The sequence below is a fragment of the Giraffa tippelskirchi genome, chromosome 5 (genome assembly GCF_054371585.1).
Source record: "Giraffa tippelskirchi isolate mGirTip1 chromosome 5, T2T-mGirTip1v1.2.pri, whole genome shotgun sequence".
NCBI classification, from domain to species: domain Eukaryota; kingdom Metazoa; phylum Chordata; class Mammalia; order Artiodactyla; family Giraffidae; genus Giraffa; species Giraffa tippelskirchi.
The window spans coordinates 127,312,480-127,334,510 of NC_137279.1; the positions used below are offsets into that span (position 1 = coordinate 127,312,480).

Below are 22,031 nucleotides of genomic sequence, written 5' to 3' on the forward strand. Positions count from 1 at the left end.
CATTAGTAAGTATTTGCAATGATTGCTTAGACATTGTACCAGATCATTCATTAAATGAGTTAGTCAAGGTCAAATTTCAAAAGTAAAATTAAGAGCCCTAAAAAATGTGTATCTATCAGTCTGTATCAATATAGATATAGACAGATACACAGATGCTTTAAATATGTGAATTTGAGGCAGGATCAAGTTTTAAGATCAGAGTGTGCCTAGAGCCTATGGAGATGAAGGAGAGAGGATGGAAAGAAGCTGTCTACTAAGGCAAAGCACAGGCATAGATAGTATTTAGTCCACAGTTAAGTGAGGAAAACACACAACAAATTCACAAAGAAGAGAAAGTACTTAAAAGCGATAGGAGCTGTGACTGACTGACTGACTGCTGTCTAGTCTCTCTGGATGCAAGAATGTGACAGTTGCTTGTCTTCTGTGCTTCTGGGTTTCTTGTCTCTCTTAGGTGCCTCCCGTCGTCTAGGACCCTGCTTGTTTTTCTCTGCACAGCTTCTTTAGTCTCCATCCCTTGATTCCAGCTTCTTTCTAAGGCTGTCTTTCCTATTTCTCTTTGCTCCCCTTTCTGCATTTTGATGGCTCATTCTGGCCCACACTCAGACCCAGCACCAGCTTCTAGATCTTCAGGCTGGGATTTTGACAATGGGATGGGGAAGAATCACCCGTGACTCCCAGGCTTCCTGCTCTAGTGATGGGCAGGAGGCAGTGCCACCAACTGAGGAAGGGCATCCCAGAACAGAAGCTGGTTGTGGGAGAAGATAATGAGATCAGTTTAGGACAAACTGGATTTGAGCAAATATCCAACAAACAATTGAAAGTTGGAGACGCAGGTTTAGAAGTCATCGACAAAAATGTAGCAGATTAAATGATAAAGGGAATGAAAAAACCTAGAGAGAATGTGTGGAGTGAGAAGAGCGAGGGTATGGAGGTCCTCAGGAACCGCAGCACATATGCAGAAGGTGGAAGCGGAAGAGCCTGTGGGACAAGCAGGGAGGGAACAGAGGAAACCAGGCAAAATGAGTGTCATGGAGGAAAAGAACATGACCAAACTGTTAAGAGCAGAGAGGTCTAAAAAGACCAGAACCGAAAGCATGCTTTAGACTCTAAAACTGAGGATTCTTGTGAAACATTTTGGTAGGATGGTGAAGGTAGGAGACTGGGAAGTGCTGGTGAGGAAATGAATCACTGAATGTGAATTGTTCTTCTAAGAAATGTGGGAATAAAGGGTGGAGCAGGGAAGACCTTCCCCCAAGTAAGAGAGAATTCTTCCTGCCTTACTGGCTTTGAAATGGGACATTGATGCTTTTTCTTCCTTTGAACTCAAACTGAAACACCAACTCTTTGTGGGTCTCCAGCCTGCTTGGGCTTCCCTGGTGGCTCAGATGGTAAAGAATCTACCTGCAATGGAGAAGACCCAGGTTCAATCCCTGTGTTGGGAAGATCCCCTGGAGAAGGGAATGGCTAACCACTCCAGTATTCTTGCCTAGAGAAGTCCATGGACAGAGGAGTCTGACGAGCTACAGTCCATGGGGTGGCAAAGAGTTGGACATGACTGAGCGACTAATACACACTTAGCCTACCAACTCACCCTGAAGATCTTGGGATTGGCCAGCCTCCATAATTTCATGAGCCAATTCCTTATAATAAATCTCTTCCTGTCTACCTATCTTCCTATCTGCCTATGCACTGCCCTTAGCAAGCATACCATTTCATGAAGTATTAGGCATAGAAACAGTCACCTGCTTGTTGCTATGAGCATTCATCCATCATATTTGATATGTGCCTGAATGTCTACTGTGTGCCCAACACACAGACATAGTTCCTGTCTACAATGAGCTTAGAGTATAAAAAGAGAGACAGAAAGCATGTGAACAGTAGAATAATTACCTGTGGTGAAGAGTGCAAGGAAGGAAATAAACAGGGCACCTTAAAAGAACATAACAGCAAGGGTGAGTGAAGAAGCATATAAGAAGCATCATCATCTAAATCTACCATGAGAACGCTGTCTTTCATATAGATAGTGGTCTTAGGAATCAGACTTGAAGAATGAGGAAAACTTTACCAGGCAGAGAAGGGAGGCGGACAGTGTGCACAAGCCAGGAAGCATGAGAAAGGGACCAGCACATTAGGGAGTGTAGAATGAAGTCTGGACACTGACGGAAAAGTAAGAGAGAAGGCTTGAGAGGGAGCCAGACACCAGCTCACGAGAAGTCATGTGTGTCCAGCATGGGTACTGACCTTCTCCCCTGAAGACAGTAGGGAGCCATGGAGGATCTTTGTGTGGGAGAAGTAACATGATTGTATTGGCATGTTAGGTAACTCAGGCTATAGTGTGGAGGGTGCATTTGAAGGAAGGAGATCAGGGTCAAGAGGCCAGCAAGAAGGCTGTTCTGATAAGATGTTCTGAGAGATAAGCAAGGAGAGCTTAAGCAAAACAGTTTAGTGAGGAAAGAACAAAGAGAGGAGAGAATATTGATGCAATATTCATTTATTTATGCATGCAAAAACCTTTTTATTTTTAGAATTTTATTATAGAAATAACTATAAAAGAGAAAATAATATCATGAACTCCCATGTACCCATCACTCAGCTTCAACTATTATCAGCATTTGGCTGTTCTTGTTTTATCTGTTCCTTTTTTCCCTCAAGTCTTTTAAAATAAATCACACACATTTCACCCTCACATGTTTCCCTATGTATCTCTAACATAAAAACTTACTTGTTTTAACAAAACCACAGTTCTATGATCACTCCCAACAAAATTAATTCCTCAGTAATACCTAATACCCTGTTATGTTAACTTTCCCTTTGCTTGTTACAGGTGGTTTGTTCAGATCAAAATCAAAATAAGGTTCACAATAGCATTGTAATTGGTAATGTCTTATATCCCTTTCATCTGTAATAGTTCTTATTGGAGGTGGTTTGGAAGGCGAGTCAGCAGGACTGAGTGATATCTTACCATTGGCACACATTTTTACCTGCTGACTTCCTCCCTTCCTACCTACTCTTCTCAGCCTCACCCTCTTAAGGGAAAACAGGAATTAAAGTACTTTGCCCAACACTGAAACTATTTTCAAGGAGTTTGCAAAGTAGTCATGGCAAGACCAAAGTTTGGAACCAGTGTTAAGGTTAAGGAGAAAAGACTTTTCTCAAGGTTATAGTTTCAATGGTGGCTTTACTGCTCCTTCGTCTAGAAAATTCTCCTCCTGCTGCTTTGTAGCTCTCATGCATAAGGAGGTCTTTCATACTGCAGTTATAAAGTGAGCCTGAAATGCTAATGCTCCATAAGTGTACATACACTTATTCTTTAGTTCAGAGTCAGAGAGAAATATGAGGGCTCCTGCACCTACAGCCAGGAGAGAGGGGAGCAGGACCACAGCTAGAAATAGGCCGGGCTGCTCAAAGCCTAACTCCACCTGCTTCTCTGCTTTGCTGCAGCTGGATCAGTACCCCCAGCATTTAGGAGAGCAGTACTGGCAAATGAGAAGGCAAGGCTTGTGGCTTGTGGTCTACAAATATATGAATGAGAATTATATGTTGAGCTTGTTAAAATGCAGATCCCCTCCAGGCCTACTCAAGAGGCACACTTGAGTCTGAATCACCATCTCAAAAGTTAGAATTCAACCCTAAAAAACAGAGAACTGGTGATTCAATCATTTTGAAACTATGAAGAATGAAGTCATTCATTCAGGACTTGAACTTGATTTCTGGCAAACAAGGTGTTCACATCAGGCTCCAGGAATCAGAGCCAGAAAACTCGTGAATTTCCACCTTTCCCACAGCGGTGGAAAACACGCAAACAGCTCTGTGTTGCTGTACAGACCTGGGATCACTAGAACACTAGCATCAGACAGAGACTCTGAGAGGGAACTACTCTGTCTATTCAAGGCTGCCAGCAGCAGCTTTGAAAAGAAAGGTGCTGCAGTTGGCCAACTCGTCCATAAGAGATAGGTGCTGAACAGAGGAAGAACCACAACCTATCTGGAAAGGACATAAAGGGACAACAATGACAAGGAAGCCTGTGAGTGTCCACAAAGCCCGAGGTGAACAGACGGGCACCCTCCGCACGCGGCCTTCCTTTACACCCCAGCAGCTGTGCTCTGTTTTCCTTCCTCCAGGAGCCTTGTTTGGTGTCACTAAACCAGCAATCAGGATCACTTTGGTGTATTTAATGTCACCATGAAACTATTTGTGATTGACTAGTTCAGCAGGGTTGAGAATAAGAACCTTTGATTTTTCTCAATTAGACAAAAACTTGTTTTTGAAAGCAATCTTGCAGAAGAGGTCCTGTGATCAGAAAGAAGGTAGGAAATGTTTTTTCAGCATACTGGAGATCAGATAGCACCAACGTGCGTGTGTAGAACTATACACACATATATATATGTATATATGTTTTTAAAATTTTTTTCCTATCAATTACAGTTTCCCAGACTCCTAGACAGCAGTTCTCAAGGTATCAATCTGAGATCCTGGGGAAGAATATTATCTGATATGTCACCAAGAATTCAAGAAGTAAGTGGCTTGATGATAGTAATATAATTCTATTATATCTTTCCACTGTTTTATCACACTTAATATATCAAATAACTTAATTGTACCTCAGACCCATTCAAGGAGAAATGCATTTGATTTTTCCATCTAGAAATTTCAAAACACCTGTTCATATCCTTAATTATCCATGCTCCTGAGTTGGAAGCAGACAGAAAGGAACCATTTGTCTAATTTCACACCTAGAAGGAAACAACACTTTGTCTGGTGTAGTGGATTATCAGGGGACTGACAGCTGAATTCAAGTCTTTTCACTCTTTCTGACGTGATCCAATATTCTCTTATGCCCTTAAAATCCACATAAATCTATACCATTAATAGTAATAGCATATACTTACAGACTCTAAGTGTCTTACATACTTTACTCATTTCATCACAAAGAGAGTGACTTTTTGGTGTTGTTTTATAAAAGATGTGCACATTTTAATCAAACACACAAGCCTTTGCCCATATAGAAATGATTTTCCACTCAACAGATGAGAGGTGCTGGGGTCACGATGATGAAGAGACAGATATATGGTCACTGCCTTGTGAAATGTATAGTCCAACAGGGAGGAGAGCTGTGAAATAGACAATTAGCTTCAAGTGTAGTGAATATAATGAAAGAGGGGCAAAGGGGAAACATAGTTTTCCCCAAACTTTTTTTCCCTCCAGTATTCTCAGCTGACTTGGGCTTTGCCAACCTTGAAAACTGCATGGGTAGAATCTGTCCTCATAAAACTAAGCTCAGCCTGGGCAGAGTGCTGTGCAGGGCAAGTTAGAAAGGGGCCATTGTACTAATGGCCACCTGCTGTAGTGGGAGTCTCTATTTAACATTCTTCTCTTCATAAGCATTTAAAAAATGTATATCAGTATAATAGGGTTGAAGTTGATAGAGAATTTTTTTTAAATCTCCAAAGCAAATCAACACTCTTAATTCCATGTGGGAGTTCTGGAAAATTTCTTGCCTGACTAGATAACAAGTCTAGCATTCGTGAGCTACACTGAAGCAGATCGCCCTGTTTATATTAACTGATACTAGACCATTTGACCCTGGAATAGCCCCTTCATCTCTGAGCGCTTTGATTAAATGAGCAACATAATAATGGTAATAACCTCTTACAAGACTGTCATAAGGCTTACTGCTGTTAAAGCAATTTGAGATTCCATCTTTATTATTGAAGCCTAGACTGTGATTTTAGGCATGACTCACTATGTGGATTCTCCACAGTACTCAACAGTTTCAGAGGGCAAGTGTTGGCATGTGGATAGAGAGGAGATGACAGGTAAACATCACTTATTGCAGTAGGAGAACTGTTTTCAGTTTCACCTGATTGAATGGTTTTTTAAAATCTCCATATGCCTTTGAAAACAGGTAACCAAGTGTGTTTGGGGAATAAAAGCAGCATAGTTTTTATTTTGTATTTTCCTTTAAAGTCAAATGGTAGTATGGAAACTGATATCTTGGCAACTCTGGCAGCCCTTAACTTAGTTCTCAGCATTATAGATTCACCTTCAAAAAATGAGGCCAGTGAGTGCCACCAGTACCCATATGGAAAGAGGACCACCAGCCTCTTCTTAGTTTGGTGCAAAATTTAAAGAGTTTTTCCAGGAATGGAGAGTTCATTTGTTCTATATTTGCTTAGATCTTAAAATATATACACACACACAGACTGAAAGAAACCACAAACCACACATTTCAGGGAAATGGAACAGTCCACATTTGGTAAAGCTAAGCTAATAAGAAGATAATTTTCCAAATATAAGAAACTAATTTCTAAACTATTTGACCAAAGACCAAATTTGCCCTGACTTTGCCTTTGTAAGACAGAGCTACTCCTCCATTTCATTTCCCAATTTTTTCCAGTAGCTCCATCTTAGTGGGAATAACAGAACCAAAGAACTGATTTACAAAGAAATATTCTCTACATTTTTCTGAGGATACATTCCCAGGAAATTCACACTAAACAGACTGGAAAAGAGAAGTAATATTAAAATGCTTTTGGAAGTTAACTCTTTTATTTTCTTTAAGGCTCATCCTAGTTTCCTCATAGGGCCTGAGTGGATGGCAGTAGCTTTTATTTCACACCTGGATTAAAGATTGCCAAGAATATTTATGTTTTCTTTTAAATGTGGAAATCAAATGCATATGCTGAGATCTCCCCAGACTTTGGAGCTTTGGCTTCACAGTGGGTTGTGACTCTGACTGCCTTAGAATAACCTGAAGCCTTTGCCTTGCCATAGTTCATCCACCGGCCAAGTGTTCAAGACTTGCTATGGGTGACCAGGCCACTAGTGCAGACTGGAGGCCCCGAGACCTTCACGCAGCTGATGGGCATCCTGTCTGACCTCTTGTGTGGCTACCCAGAGGGAGGAGGATCTCGGGTGTTCTCCTTCAACTGGTATGAAGACAATAACTATAAGGCCTTTCTGGGGATCGACTCCACAAGGAAAGATCCTATCTATTCTTATGACGAAAGAACAAGTAAGTTTTCGAAGTCCTGCATATAAATTGGCTTCTAATGTTGGGTTAAGCTGATAGGGTAACACTTGCAGGTGAAATTAATCCTGCGGTTGACTTACCCTGGGTCTTGTTGATCAGCTTTGGGCAAAGAGGCTTCTCCTTGCACAGAGTCCATTTCCCCAAGTAGGAAGAGGGGCAGTGCTCAGAAAGAAATCTGGAAATGAGTCAAGGAAAGAACTGAGACCCACTTGGAAAGGGAACAGAGGGGACATTTCCCACTGATCTGATTGAACTAGGGTTAAGTTCTAGAGGAAGAGAAAGATAAATGAGGAGGCAACCCAGAGTTGCAAGCAGAGCTGGGGTCAGAAGGGCTCTGGCAAATAAACATGGCTGTGGGATGTTTTTACAAACACAATGCAGTGAAAATCTGTGTGAGTAGTATTGAATTGTGTTCCAAATGGCAAGTTGCTGGCAAGTTATCTTTCCCACCTTTCACTATTTTTTTTGGCTCCTGTGGGGTAAAGGAGGGTGGGATATGGACGAAATGCAACCTAGTAACCCACTAGTTAAAAATTGAAGAGGCAGTGAGGCACGCACCCAAAGCAGTTGGGCCCCAAGATAGCCACACACAACAAAGAAGTTAAGCGGCTAATTGAAGGGAAATTATTGAAACTAAAGCTGAGATTTCAAGTGAAGGCCTCATTTGGCCTCTCGGTCCCTTTCATCTGAGAATGTCCTCTGTTCTTTTTAATAATCACAAGCAGGCTTCTCAACCTTCTTCTAAAGCAGGGGAAAAAAAAAAAAAAAGAAACCCAGGGCAAGCCCCATCCTTTGTTTCTCTGATGAGGCCTTTATTGAGATGCACTGTGGCATTTTGTTACTTACTAATGATGAGCTTGTTATTGGTGGAGTGCAGCCTATTAATTTAGATTATTTGTCAAATCCTCCAGCATATAGTTGAATGAAACATGTGATTTGAACACACTAATGATTATGTTTAGCTGAGCAACGGGGAGTTTCTATAAAATCCGTCCCTTCTCTCCTGACAGCGACCTTTTGTAATGCATTGATCCAGAGCCTGGAGTCAAACCCTCTAGCCAAAATAGCCTGGAGGGCAGCAAAGCCTTTGCTGATGGGAAAAATCCTCTTTACTCCAGATTCCCCTGCAACACGCAGGATACTGAAGAACGTAAGGTCCCAGCTGGTCTTGTCCCTTCTGCCTTCTGCCTCTGGCTGTCCAGTAGAATGAGAGTGTATGTGCATGCATGTGTGTGTATGTGTCAGTGTGTGTGTGTTTTACTGTGCCCTCCTGGTGGTGAGCCTTGTGTTTGTTTTTTGCTCAGTGGACACTTGGTTCCTCCCATTGGAAGGCTTTGCACCGGTGCCCCTGCCTGGACCCTCCCTTCTCTATGGAGCCTGCAATGATATTTGCTTCCTCATTGCCTAAATTCTATCCCTTAGAGAGGGGTTCACAGTTCTCTGAAGCCTGGCTACGGGGAATAGACAAAGATAGGGAGGAAGGGAGGGAGAGCATTTGCTCACAGGGAGTCCAAATCTAGCTTTAATGAGATTCTGAGACAATAACATCATCAATATTAGGAATACCTCTGAGACACTGAGAAATGAAATTCTGTCAATCCTGGAGGCTGGGAAATAGCCAGTTGTTCTGGGAAATATCAGTTGACTGAGAAAATAAAGACACTTCCTTGAAAACCCTTTCCTAAACATTGAAGGTTAGTGACAGGAAAGGTACAGCCAAAGATTCTCTCTCACTTTTTCTCTCTCCATTCTTTTGCTCTCTCTGTCTGATTTTAGGCTAATTCGACATTTGAAGAGCTGGAGCGTGTCAGGAAGTTGGTCAAAGTCTGGGAAGAAGTAGGGCCCCAGATCTGGTACTTCTTTGACAAGAGCACACAGATGACCGTGATCAGAGTATGGATGGCATTAGAGGTCGGGAGCGGGAGGGGAGGAGAAAGGCCAGGGAAGTTCCGTTTGTTTCATCGTCCCATAACTTTCCCTGGAATTAGATCAAAATATAACAGGCACCAGTTTTTGAAGCTGTCCTCAGGTGGAATCACTGACTTTGCATGGGACCTAGGGCTTTGCTGGTGTCTCAGATGGTCAAGAATCTGCCTGCAATGCAGGAGACCTGGGTTCTATCCCTAGGTTGGGATGATCCCCTGGAGGAGGGCATGGCAACCCACTCCAGTATTCTTGCTTGGAGAATCCCATGGACAGAGGAGCCTGGCGGGCTACAGTCCATGGGATCACAAAGAGTTGGAAACAACTGAGTGACTAAGCACAGCACAGGTTTCTGAAACTGGGGAAATACAAGAACCATCATAAGAGGAGTGACCTCCTGAGGTTCTTCACTGTTATGCATATACATGAGGGCCTCTGATTCAAAGGGGCATCCCCGCAAGGGGCCAGTTCTGTAACTGCAAAGATAGTCAAATGTGTCTCTCTGGTCCCATTTTCTGTTTTGCAAAACCAGGAGATAAGAGTCCTGAGTAGCAGAGATAATTTAAAGGAAACCAAAGAAAATCCTTAAGAAAAAGAATTTCTTTTTCCAATGTACCATGTCCCTGCCCCACTCCCCCATTCCCACATCCCTCCTTTATTATAGAGGCCTATGTATTGGGGAGAAATGGGATATAGCTAGATATGCTTTATGATAGTAGAAAACCCACTAGATTTTTAGGGAAACTTAGAGTCTATCCTATTTGTTAAAAATTGGCAATGGCCTAAAAACAAGACCAGAGATCCTGTGGAATTCTAAATGCTGTAATTGTATTGCTTCTTCCCAAGGACACTCTGGAGAACCCAACAGTAAAAGCTTTTTGGAATAGGCAGCTTGGTGAGGAAGGCATCACTGCTGAAGCCGTTCTAAGCTTCCTCTATAAGGGGCCTCGAGAGGGCCAGGCTGACAATGTGGACAACTTCAACTGGAGGGATATATTTAACATCACCGATCACGCCCTACGCCTGGCTAATAAATATCTGGAGGTAAGGGTAGCAAGTCACCTGAGGGCTCCCCAGGACCCCTTCAGGACAGCCCTGTACATGGAGCCAGAGATTCCTTAGCAAGTCAAGTGGTCTCAGGTTTCAAATCTCATTTTCCTCATTGAAAGTTTCTCACAGTCCCCAAACAGAGATGGATCCTGTTCTCTCTCAGCTTACCCACAATTAAAACAGTTCTCTCTTCACATCTCCTGCCTCCTAACAGCTCCCTAACTCCTTCTTGGCTGTTCCTTCTCCCTTGTAGCCCACATGGTGTCATGTCTGTCCTTAGCCATCTCTTGTCTGCATTACCTCAGTGGCTGTCCACTGCTAGTGTCCACCAAACCTCAAGTTATGAGGTCCCCCTGCTTGTTAGACACTCCCACCCCCTGGTTCTACAGGCACATCAGACTCAGCATGTCCCAAAATAAATTTGCATTCACCCTCCCTGTAAAATGCATCCTCCTTCAGCATTTCCTACCCTTAACAAGTCCTATGCATTTTTCTAGATTCTTAAATTAGAGGTTTTTAGGGTCACCTTTAATCTCCCTCCATGCAACACTTCTCATTAATTGTGTAACTTTGTGCCAAACTTTGTGCTAAGTGCTTTTACGTACCTTAGTCCCTTCAATCCTCTGACAGCTCCATCAAGTGTTGGCTGTCATCATTCCCACTTTACAGATGTAAAAGCTGACGCTTAAAAGAGTTTGGGTAAGATCCCCATTAGCTATTAGGTGGAACAGACAGGAGGTAGATCCGGTGTGCCTGAATTTGGAGCCTGCTGCCCAGACTCCTCCACTGCCTCTGTCATGCCCAGTCACTGAGCTTTGTCTTCTCATCTCTTACTATTTCTCATCTCCTCCTCTTACTTTCTAGGCTCTCTGAACCCCAGAGGCCTTCTCATCTCTCTACCAGTCCTTTCTAAATCCTCCCTCCCTGGACTCCAGGGTCCATTCTCTGTTGGTTCAGGTTCTTCTCCATGATGACACCAGAGTTGCATTCCAAACTCACATCTGCTGATATCACTCTCACACTTACAGTCTTAATGACCCACCCTCCAGGAACACAAGTCCCTTCCAAACCTGCCCCAGCCCGTCTTCCCAGCCTCTGCCCATTCACACATCTTCAGTTCTGCTCCACTGGCCCTGCCACGATCCTAAAGCACACCCTGGCTTCTCATGGTGTCATTCTTTGCAAATGGCTGTTTCTCTGCCAATTTATTGGAGGCTCTTTGCCTAAATAAAGAAAATTTATTGGTTGACATAACCTGGCAGTTCAGGGGACCTAGGACACTGTGTCCTTCCCTCTTACCTTGCTGTTTGCCTTTGCCCAACTCTGATCTCAGCCAGATCCTCTCCACTGGGTAGTGAGTCAGCTGCTCGCAGCCCTCAGCAGTCATCCTTACACCAAAATCTCAGCAGAAAGAGGGAGTGGCTTTCCTACAGCATACACAATCCTCCTGGACAGCATTGGCCTGGCCACTCTACCTATCACCAGCCCCTTAGGGGACTGTGTACCACTACGGGGTAAGGGAGGCAGCGTTAGCTTCATCTGAGTCTCATGGACTGAGCAAGGTTACTGTAAAGTGCGGGAAGGTCTTTCCCCAAAAGAAGAAACACAAGGCAGAGAAGTCTGAAAGGGCTTTCCCTTCCCCATCAATTGAGCAACTCTTCATTCATTTTTTGAGACTTAGCTCTCAAATGTCACTTCTGCTTCAACGTAGGGTTAGTCATTCACTCCTCTGTGCTTCCCTGGCCCTCTCTTTGCATCTCCCTTAGATCTTGTTCCAGTTAGATTCATGTCAGCTATTAACATGTCCCATCTCCGGCTGATCAGCAGATTGGAGTTATCAGAGTCAGGAAACATATCCTAATTATGTTCAAATTCTCAACCTCAGACTCCTAGGAAACATCTCTGTCTGGGAGCTTATTGCACGTACCAATGGGCCTCATGTCATACAACACATTAACACAGAGAAGATGCTCAAGGAAATAGGAGAGGAAATTAAGCCAGTGGCCCCCAAGAGCAAGCCCATCTCCCCCATACTCCGTGGTCCTAAGGATAACTGACAAGTGAGAAAAAAGCCCACCTTCATCTGTCACCACAGTGTTCTTAAAGACTCCCTGCTGCTCTTGGAGCCACTAGAATTCTCCTAGTGTGTGTGCCACTTCCTCTCCAGAACCGTGGACATGTCAGCACAGTCTTCTTAGGTGGCCTTTCAGAAGGAGCCAGGCATGGCAGCAACACAATCAAAGTTCAGGTCATTCAAAGTGATTCCCACTTGTCTGAAGGCAACGGTGACCATAGGTGCTTTCTACAAAACAGATTTCTGGACACAAACCCAGATCGGTTGACTCAGAATTACCAGGGAAGAGGCCTAGTAATCCGTATTTTCACAGACCTAGTAGATTGGTGGGGCCTCGGAGTCCCCTTGTATAATTACTCAGTTGCTATCGTCTTCTTGCAGTGCCTCTGCCAGCTAAGCCCCCATTCCTGGCCATGCCCATCCCCATCTGCCACTGTGGTTATAATATAGGCAGGATTTTTGGATGGGTTATGGACAGAGGCGCTCTATTCATTTATTCTTGCTGAGGAGTTCAGTGGGTCTCACTGCTTTTTGTGAGGTCCTATCAGAATACCTCTTATCTTTTGTTTGACTTGATATTTGCATAGTGATGTAAAGGGCTTGTTTTCTTGAAAGATCAGTTTTTCCACATATCTTGTGTTTAATAGAGTACCAGATACCAAATAGATAGTTAATATATATTAAATGGTTAAGAATTTAGTTTCTAGAACCAGACCACCTGGGTTCAAATCCCTGCTAATTGTGCCTCAGTTTCTGCATCTGTGAAATGGATATATTGATACTTATCTAATTTGATAATTGATACTTATCTAATTGTTATGAGAATTAACTGGGTTAATTTCTGCAAAACACTTAAGAGAGTACCTGGCAATTAGTAACCACTTAATATTAACTTTTTAGTAAAATACAAACAAACAGAAACTACTGCTTGGGAGGAGGCAGTGGAATTAGTGAAACTGGGCCCAGCCACTGAGCCCCTCCTGCTGCTCCTCCAGGGATTACAAAACTCTAATCTCATCTAACATCAGCCACCAGCATGTCCCCAGGGCCTTGCAGTCCCATTAGCCCAGCCAAGTGCTTCTAAGCAAAGACTAGGATAGCCACCAGTTAGTGGTCGGCCCCAGGGGTTCCTAACAGGGGTTTTGATGGTGGCAGAAACCCAGCAGGTAATTGTGCTGAGGTTTCTGATCTTCCTGCCCTCAGGGGTGGTGGGAGGAGGAAAAGTGAGGACCAATGACCTGAAAAGAGAAGAGGGGGATGAAGAGTAGTGAGGAAGAATCTGATCCTTGCAACTGGTCCTGGGATGTTCCATTTTTGTGCTTGTGTTTTGGGAAGTCAGGAAGAGCCTTGGAATTGGGAAGTCTGACAGAGCCTTGGAAACTCCCCAGTTCTTATCCTCAGGAGCAGACAGGGCATGAAAACCTCTTCAGAATGGCTGCAGGACTTCTCCAAGACAGGGCAGCAAGCATGTTCCTGCACAGGCTGTTTAAGGCTTGACTGAGCCTCTCCCCTCTTCAGTAATATGACTTTCATTAAAGAGCTTTGAGAACTTCTGGGCCAGACTCAAAGCCTACTTCCTTGCCTATTCCAAAAATGAAAAGAAAAAAAAAATCATTTCAGGAAAATTCAGCAAAAAATACTGTAAAATATAAATTATGTTGATCCAGGTCAGCTTCCCTGGTGGCTCAGCTGGTAAAGAATATGCCTGCAATGTGGGAGACCTGGGTTCGATCCCTGAGTTGGGAAGATCACCTGGAGAAGGGAAAGGCTCCCCACTCCAGTATTCTGGCCTGGAGAATTCCATGGACTTTATATTCCATGGGGTTGCAAAGAGTCGGACATGACTGAGCAACTTTCACAGGTCAGTGTGGCATTCAGAAGTGATACTGAACAACAGCAGCTCCAAGAACTAAGAGCAAATTTTTATACGTTTTGTCATTATAGGAAAGGGGGGTGATTCAATAGGTTCTCTCCTCACCTCATAGAAGGGCTAAATCTTCTTTCTCTCTGCTTGGGGTAAGGCCTTAGTTACTGGACGTTCCATGGAGTAGGCTGGAGAGTGTACCATTCCCCCGGAGCTGCCTTGCTGGGTCATTGTATACCATGTTAGGTCACTGCTTGGGGAAGCTTCTCACCCACCAGTGAGGATAAACACCTTGGATCTTGCTTATAAGCTGTATCCCTCTGGGAAATCTACTTTACCTGCCAAGGATCAATTTTGTCATTTGTAAAATACAGGTAATAACACAACGGACCTCACAGAATCACTGTTTAGGATGAAGTGAGTGAAGTGAGCAAGGCACTTAGAACGATGGCACTCACTCAATGCCATCGATTAGTTAAGCCTGTGTGTAAATTCTCTGCCCTTGATTCCTCACACCTTAGGTGGGGCTGGCAGTGCCCTCCTTTCCAAGTGGCTGTGAGGATGAGACTGGAGAGGGTTGGGCACCTAGCCATTTGATGCATGGCAGCTCTTGCTGTGAACCACAAGGATGTCTACCCTTGAACCACAGGCCATGTGAGGAATGTCCCTTTTTCTCATTTCGTGTAAGCATTAACCAAGGATGTGAAACCACTCTTCATATTAACCTTGTGAATTGGCTTAGAATCAGGACTGTCAGATTATTCCAGAAGGGTAGAAAAGTCTACACCATGAAAGCCTATTATTTCAGGAGCCATGAACTGGATCACAAGCAGCTTATGGACAATGATCTTATTTTATGTCTCATCAGTCTTTCAGAAACATAGAACTGGATCAAGGAAGGAGAACATAGGTCAGGAATAGGGAGGGCTTGAGTCATAGGTGGAAGGAAGGAAGGTGTATTTGAGCCTGCTGTGACCAGCCACTGTGCTGGACAGTCCTACACATCATCTCATGCAACACTCCTGCCTGCCCAGCGGGCATAATTGTTACCATTTTATAGAATTAAAGACCTAGTTGCCTAATACACCACAGCAGATAAGAGATGGCTTCAGAATTCTAACCCAGAACTGTCTGGCTGTGAAGAGGAAATTTTTTCTTCTACCAGAGGGGGCATATTAGTAGGGAGCTCAGTAAGTCTGGATAAATTATATAATGAGTTGGATGCATGCTTCAGTCGTGTCCAACTCTTTGCAACCCTATGGACTGTAGCCTGCCAGGCTCCTCTGTCTGTGGGATTCTCTGGGCAAGAATACTGTAGTGGGTTGCCATTTCCTCCTCCAGGGGATCTTTGTGACCCAGGGATTGAACTCTAGTTCTTTACCTCTAGCACCACCTGGGAAGCCCATTTAATAAGTTGGATAAGGACAGTAATTATTTTGTAATGTTCAGGATAGCAGATACTATTCTTTTTATTTAGTTTTTTATTTCTTTTTATTTATTCTTTTAGTCTTTTCTGCTTGGAAATAGCTAGGTTTAGAGGCTTCCCAGGTGGCACCAGTGGTAAAGAACCCACCTGCCAGGGGTCGAACCTGAGTCGAACCTCTTTATTGACTGAGCTACCAAGGTCTTAGTAGTGGTAGTATCTCAGAGAACTGCTACAATTCAATCTAATAGAGGAGAAACAAGTTGCGCAAATCCAAAATGTCACAAATCCTCCAAGCACTGTCAATTATCCTCCAAATTGTCTCTGAAATCCCCCTTCCTCACTCTCTCCATGTACGGCCTCTGTTTACAGGGACTGGTACCAACTCTCCCAGCTGGTTTCTGGGTCTCTGGTCTCTCACTGCTTCTGTTCAGCTCCCACACTACCCGGTGAGATTTTTCTGAAACTCATCTTGCCATGACTTACTGGTTCTGTGATTTCAGGCAATATTGTTCCCCTGCCTGCTGAAAATAAGGATGATAAGTGAAGTTACAGCTAGGGCAGTGTTTACCAGTGTGGCTGGACTGGGTGTTTGTGATTGGAATATGCTTTCAACAGTCAGTGCCCGACTCTGTTGCTTATTAAATATTTTAAGTATGATAACACTCACCTCCCAAAGTTGTTGGAATGATTAAACAAGAAAGCTTTGAGAGCTAAAGTGCCCTGTAGTCAGCCGGACTATTCTCTTTCCTTGGACACAACTACACAGGAAGCATCACCTGGGGCCTTTGCTCAAGTGTGAGTCTTCATGCTCCAACGTGACCTTTTTATTTGTTTCATTATTGTATTTATTTTAGAAACAGGCATTTTTCAACAGCTGTGCATTTCCTCTCCCTTTGTTTTCCAGTCATGGTGCATTTCCTCACTTTTTCACAGTTGAACATTTCAGATGTCTATTCACGGTGCCCAGTGTGTTAGATAAAATTTATTGTGGCGCCTTTGGCCCGTACTTTACCATCACAACCAACACAAACAGCCCAAAGCTGTTTTATCCAGTGGCTTTTTCCATGTGGGGAGAAACAAATCTTGAGTGTTAAGGTTTAGATCTGCCAGGAAATCCATTCTGGGATGTTTGCCCACATCCATTGGCATTTTTCAAAAGGAACCCCAGGTGTCTACATTAACACCAGCAGGACCACTTGAGGCATTCATCAGCCACTTTGTTCTCAGCCTGAGTGTGGAAGTTAAAGATGTTAGAGACAAGGTTGTAGAGCCAGCGTCTCTAAGGGTGTAGTGCTTTTCTTATCCCTGAAGGTTTATTCCTCACATGTCCTGAACATATTAGTCAAAAAAGGTCAGCACAGAGTACCAGTCCCCTTTGATTACCAAGTTCAAGCCAAGAGAATGATTCTTTCTTTCTTTGCCTCTACAGGATATAGTTTTCCACTTAAGAGATAATTTAATTTATTTATTACTTAATGTGTTTGAATTTGTGTTGGAGGGGTCACAGTTGAAGAAGGAAGCCTGCTGCTACTGCAGCTTCTTCTCCCAAGGTGGTGTTTGACTTAGCTGTATAAACAAATGACTGCATTCTCCAGAGGTCCTGAACACAGCTGTCTGTCCTGGAGAGGGCCACACTTCTTCCGGCAGGGTGAACTCTGCTTCCTGCTGAGAATCAGCAAAACAACCAACAAGGGATGGTAGGAATTGTGTAGACTTCAAATGGCAATGACCCTACCACCCAGATTTTGGCCACAGCAGTTGGAAACTGAATGTGACAAGGAAACCTCTTCTCTTGCTTTACTGCCCTTGGCTATCACAGGGCATTCTAACAATTCTCTTTGAGATTCTCAACTCTGGTTGCAAAATTTGTCTAGACTATAGCCATGAGACACTGGAGACACTGTCTTTTTAATCAGTGAAGATGCCCTTTGAATTTTTTTTCTACTCATGATGCTATCTTTCTGCTGAGCCTCTCACACTAGCCAGTTCTTATTTACCTACAATATTCTTCCCTAACATCTACGATCACACTGTTTCTCTCTGTTTAGAACCAAAGAGCTTTTATAAACAGACTCTGTGGCTTCAGTCTCATTAGAATCTACTATGTTTTAACTTACAAGCCAACCAGACCAGACCAGATGTGTCAAAATTCGTGACCTTGGTTAAGGGTTTAGTCATTCACCATTGCTTCCCAAACACACTCATGCACCTACTCACATGAGTATACATGTTCATTAGCCAAGATCTTAACTTCAGGGACCCAGAGTAAGTACCAGTAGGGAATGAGGTCACTTGCTGTGAGGCAGGTGGCCTCCCCATGAGAATGCAAGGATACATTATGAATCATACCTCAGGGTATGATCTAGGGACTTCTGACTCATGTCCAAACTAGCTTCCACAGCTGCTCTGCCTTGATCTCTGGATTAGTTTCATAAGACCTTCCTCTGGATAGAGTTGTCTGACTTTCAACTAATGGCCAATGAGCAAGCTAGTGAACACCAGTGGCTTAGGACCCATCCCACTGCCACCCCCGTTGCCCAGGTGGAAGCTTTGGCTTCTGTTCATCACATACTTCTAACCAGATGGGGTGCTACAGATAAGTTTGGGATGGGTTGTGTTCCCAGCCATATTGTTTTTTTTAAAATAACTGTCTTTTTCCCTAGACAAACAGCTATTATAAATGGAAGCTAACCTGGCAGGGGCTTAAATGCCACTAGACTGTTTTAACTTTGAAGAAATTTGCAAAAACAGTGATTAAAATAGTATTGATCAAGTCCACATTATTTGTAAAATAGTTTAGTATCCTATAGGCTTCCCTGGTGGCTCAGACAGTAAAGAATCTGCCTGTAATGCAGGAGACCTGGGTTCTATTCCTGGGTCAGAAAGATCCCCTGGAGAAGAGAATGGCAACCAACTCCATTATTCTTGCCTGGAGAATCCCGGACAGAGTAGCCTGATGGGCTACAGTCCGTGGGGTCACACAGAGTCAGGCATGACTGAACAACTAACACTCACTCACTCTTAGGATCCTACATAGTTAAAACACAGGTTCTCTCCAGAGGAAGTTTGCTTGTTTGCTTCATAAGAGAGCTTGGAGTGACCATCATAAAGTGGTTGGGAGGATTCAAGGGGTTAATACAAGCAAAGCCCTTGGACCAGTTTTGGGTACATAGTAAGCCTTCATTAAGCATCACCTTTTATTCTTACCAGAAGGCAGTGGTTGGCCCTTCCCAAACACACTCATGTGATCCTTAGAACATACCTATAAGGTAGGCACATCTCCATTTTGCAAACAGAGAAAGAGAGGCCACATGGTTAGCAAACAACAAAGAAGGGATGGCATTCAAACACTACCCTATACCATCTTTCTAGAGATGATAATTTAACTTTGAAAATGGGTCAAATGTTTCAGGGTAAAAATGAATGAGAACCATTTAGGTTTTGTTTTTCCAGAGAGTATCAGCGTACCAATCTAGAGAGACACAGCAGGAAACATGACTGTGAATCAGCTGCCTGATAAAACAACCAGGATGGAGCCCAGGTCATTGCAGGACTTAACAATATCACTGAAAAATCAGCACTTACTGTACTATAGATTTCCCTTTAAGACATGAAAGAAGAATTCAAAGAGAATGGGTTAGATTGCTCAGAAAGTCATATTATTAAAATGTATTTGTTTTTATTGGTTTTTTGCTTTAATGAGAGTTATACTCTTGTTAACATTATACCAAAAATTCACCTTTCATTAATTTCTCGTAGTTTATCATCTGATTTCAGGTGCATAGGATTATGTTCCAAACACACAGTAGTAAAGTTGCATTTCTTGCAGCATTTGGGACTTCTAAATTTAACTCAATTCAGTATACACTTATTAAGCCCCTTTCGTGAGGAAATACTGTTACAGAGACTTAGTAAACAAGACATGGCCCCTGACCTCCGGAAATTTACTATCTTTAGAGCTGTGCTAACAATACAGTAACCAGCAGTTACATGTGGCTATTTAAATTTAAATAAAGTGAAAAGGCCAGTGCCTCAGATGCATTAGCCTCATTTCAAGTGCAAAATAGCAATGTGTGCTTCCTGGCTACCATGTTGGATAGGGCAGAAGTAGAACATTTCCATCGTTGTGGAAAGTTCCACTGGACAGTGCTGGTTATTGACCAGAAGCAAGAGATCTTGTTCAGGAATTCTGTTGCTCCCGCTTTGCGGTTGCTCTTAGAGCAACGTGAAGGAACAGCACCACCCTTCAGGCTTAACGCTTGAAGACATGGATCCATATTCTGCTTCTGACCCATATTGACCTTAGGCAAGGACCTTTGCCCATCAGATACCAGTTTCCTCATCAGTAAAGCAAGGACATCAGACCATAAGACCTCTATCACTCCTCTGTCCAAGTGCCTTGTGATGCTATGAGGGAATTGATAGAGTATTCTCTTTGTGTGTGTCACAGCTACAAGAAACTGCAAAGAATTCTCATCTCCCCAATAATATTCTTTTTTATTTTGGAAGTTTAATTTCCAAGTTCACTCTATTTGTCAATACTAAAACTCTATATGTGCAGTCCTAAACTTGACAAACTGATTTTTTTTTAAGAAGAGAGATATTATTATTTTAAAATAGATAAGTAATAGCTATGCTCTCTTTATTTTTTTCACCTTTTTATTTTGTATTGGGTTATCCCTGTAGCTCAGATGGTAAAGAATCTGCCTGCAATGCAGGAGACCTGGGTTCAATCCCTGGGTCAGAAAGATCCTCTGGAGAAGGAAATGGCAACCCACTCCAGTATTCTTGCCTGGAGAATCCCATGGACAGAGGAGTCTGGTAGACTACAGTCCATGGGGTCACAAAGAGTCAGATATGACTGAGCGACTAACACACCCATAGATGATTAACAATGTTGTAATGGTTTCAGATGAACAGCAAAGGGACTCAGCCATACATATATGTGTATCCATTCTCCTCCTAACCCTCCCCCATCCAAGCATGCTCTCTTTATGAGACAGTCGTAGCACATGGAGAGCCTGTAGATTGGGCTATACCAATGGCTCCTGGTGTGGGAAGAAGTCTGGACCGAGAGTTGAAAAATGGGGAGAGAATCCAGACTCTGCTACTGTCTAGCTATGTGACCTCTGTCAGGTCTCCTCCTCAATAAAACTAGGGTTCCAGGTCACTCACAAGGCTCTGTGGGAGAGTTAATGTGTTCCTTTAAGCCTGTGTTACATCAATAGCCTTCTAACCAGGCTTCCAGCTTCCCCTTCCACCACCAGTGTACTTTGAGAAACACGATCTAATCTCATATGTCATACCTCTGCTTAGAGCCCCACAGTGGTTTCTTGTGGCTTTTTAGGGTTTTGCCAGGAAAACTCCTGACTTTAGCATGGAAAGCCCTGCATCCCATGAAACCTCTCAGTTGGCCAATCACCCTGCAAACCCAGCAGAGCAACTGACCTGGTTCCCACCTGCCTTTTAGTGCACACCTCTCACCACTCACCTCTGCTCACCTACGTTCTCTATACCCTAGGACAACCTGGGTGTGGGCGTTTGACAAAATACTAGTGCTTTGGTCCTGCCTCTTGAGAATCTGACTTCATTGTTTAGAGTGGGGCTTGAGTATAGTTGTCTTTTAAAATCTCTGTAGTGGTTTGAAAGCACCAGGGAAAGGGATCTCTATTCTGTTCTCGCAGGTCTCCAGAAATCCTGTGAACGATTCTCCATGCCTGAGCTGACCTCTCCCCTGCTTTCTTCCTTTGGCTAATTCCTGCTTATTCTCATCCTATTCAAGAGTCTCTTCCTCTAGGCAGCCCTCTAGGACCCCCTCCAGGTTGACTTAGCCTCATTCCATCTGACTGCTTGACTACCCCAGGCTTGCTTTCACCAGAACCTGCCTTCTGATTGTTGGCTTACACCAACTCTCTCCCTCATTAGGTCTGGAATTTCTTTCAGGAAGAGATTTTATCTTTCTTCCTTGTATCCCTAGAGCCAAACAAGCTCTGGCACTTTGCAGGTTCTCAGTAAGTATTCCGTGAACAGATTAATCAAAGCAAGGCCAGCTGACCTCTTGTGAGTTACATTCTAAGAAAGAAACATCGCACAATAACCCCAGTGTATTGTAGAAACAGGAGATTAAGGAAAAAACACATCCAAGTACAATACAACACTTTAACAAATCTATAAAAGTGGACAACACCAAATATTCAAATTAAAAGAAATTCTTAGTTCTGCTCTTTTCTAGGTAATGATTTTTTTTCTCTTCCGGGGGAGAAAAGAAAAAGACAAGTTAGGAGATTCCTTCTCTATCCTCATTACCTGTCATAAAATTGTAACTGGAAATGATTTCTCTGACGAAATCCCTTTGATTTTCTGTTATTTTCTCTCTTCCTCCTCATTCTTCCCTCAGCTGGCCATCCTTGTGTGTTTGCAGAGAGGCAGGAAGGTTCACCGCTGGGACTGTTTCTGTCTCTCTTTAAAACTCTTTTATCGGCAGCCTTTCTGATCTTCAAAGCAGCTTGTATCTGATGTGACCCCACTCCCTAGACTCCGTGTACTAGGGAGTGAGAGCTGGGAGTATTTTTGTCATTTTGATGACTTGCATGTTTGGACAGCCTTGGACAACCCAATTGTGTAGTCATTACTAAATCTGCAGGGATGAGAGCAAGTCAGT

The 22,031-nt window shown here is 43.2% G+C and overlaps 1 protein-coding gene across 17 annotated transcripts in view; it reads left to right on the forward strand.

Moving 5' to 3' along the window:
• ABCA4 (ATP binding cassette subfamily A member 4) overlaps nucleotides 1-22,031 on the forward strand; it is a 174,195-nt gene that overhangs the window by 68,037 nt on the left and 84,127 nt on the right. For 16 of the 17 annotated variants that reach the window (XM_081486239.1, XM_081486253.1, XM_081486252.1 and 13 more), the window contains 5 exons: nucleotides 4,426-4,515; nucleotides 6,775-7,015; nucleotides 8,044-8,183; nucleotides 8,810-8,926; nucleotides 9,803-10,000. In XM_081486239.1, the coding sequence (XP_081342365.1) occupies nucleotides 4,426-4,515; nucleotides 6,775-7,015; nucleotides 8,044-8,183; nucleotides 8,810-8,926; nucleotides 9,803-10,000 (786 nt within the window). The remainder of the gene's footprint in view (nucleotides 1-4,425; nucleotides 4,516-6,774; nucleotides 7,016-8,043; nucleotides 8,184-8,809; nucleotides 8,927-9,802; nucleotides 10,001-22,031) is intronic. The other variant, XM_081486249.1, reaches the window with a different exon arrangement.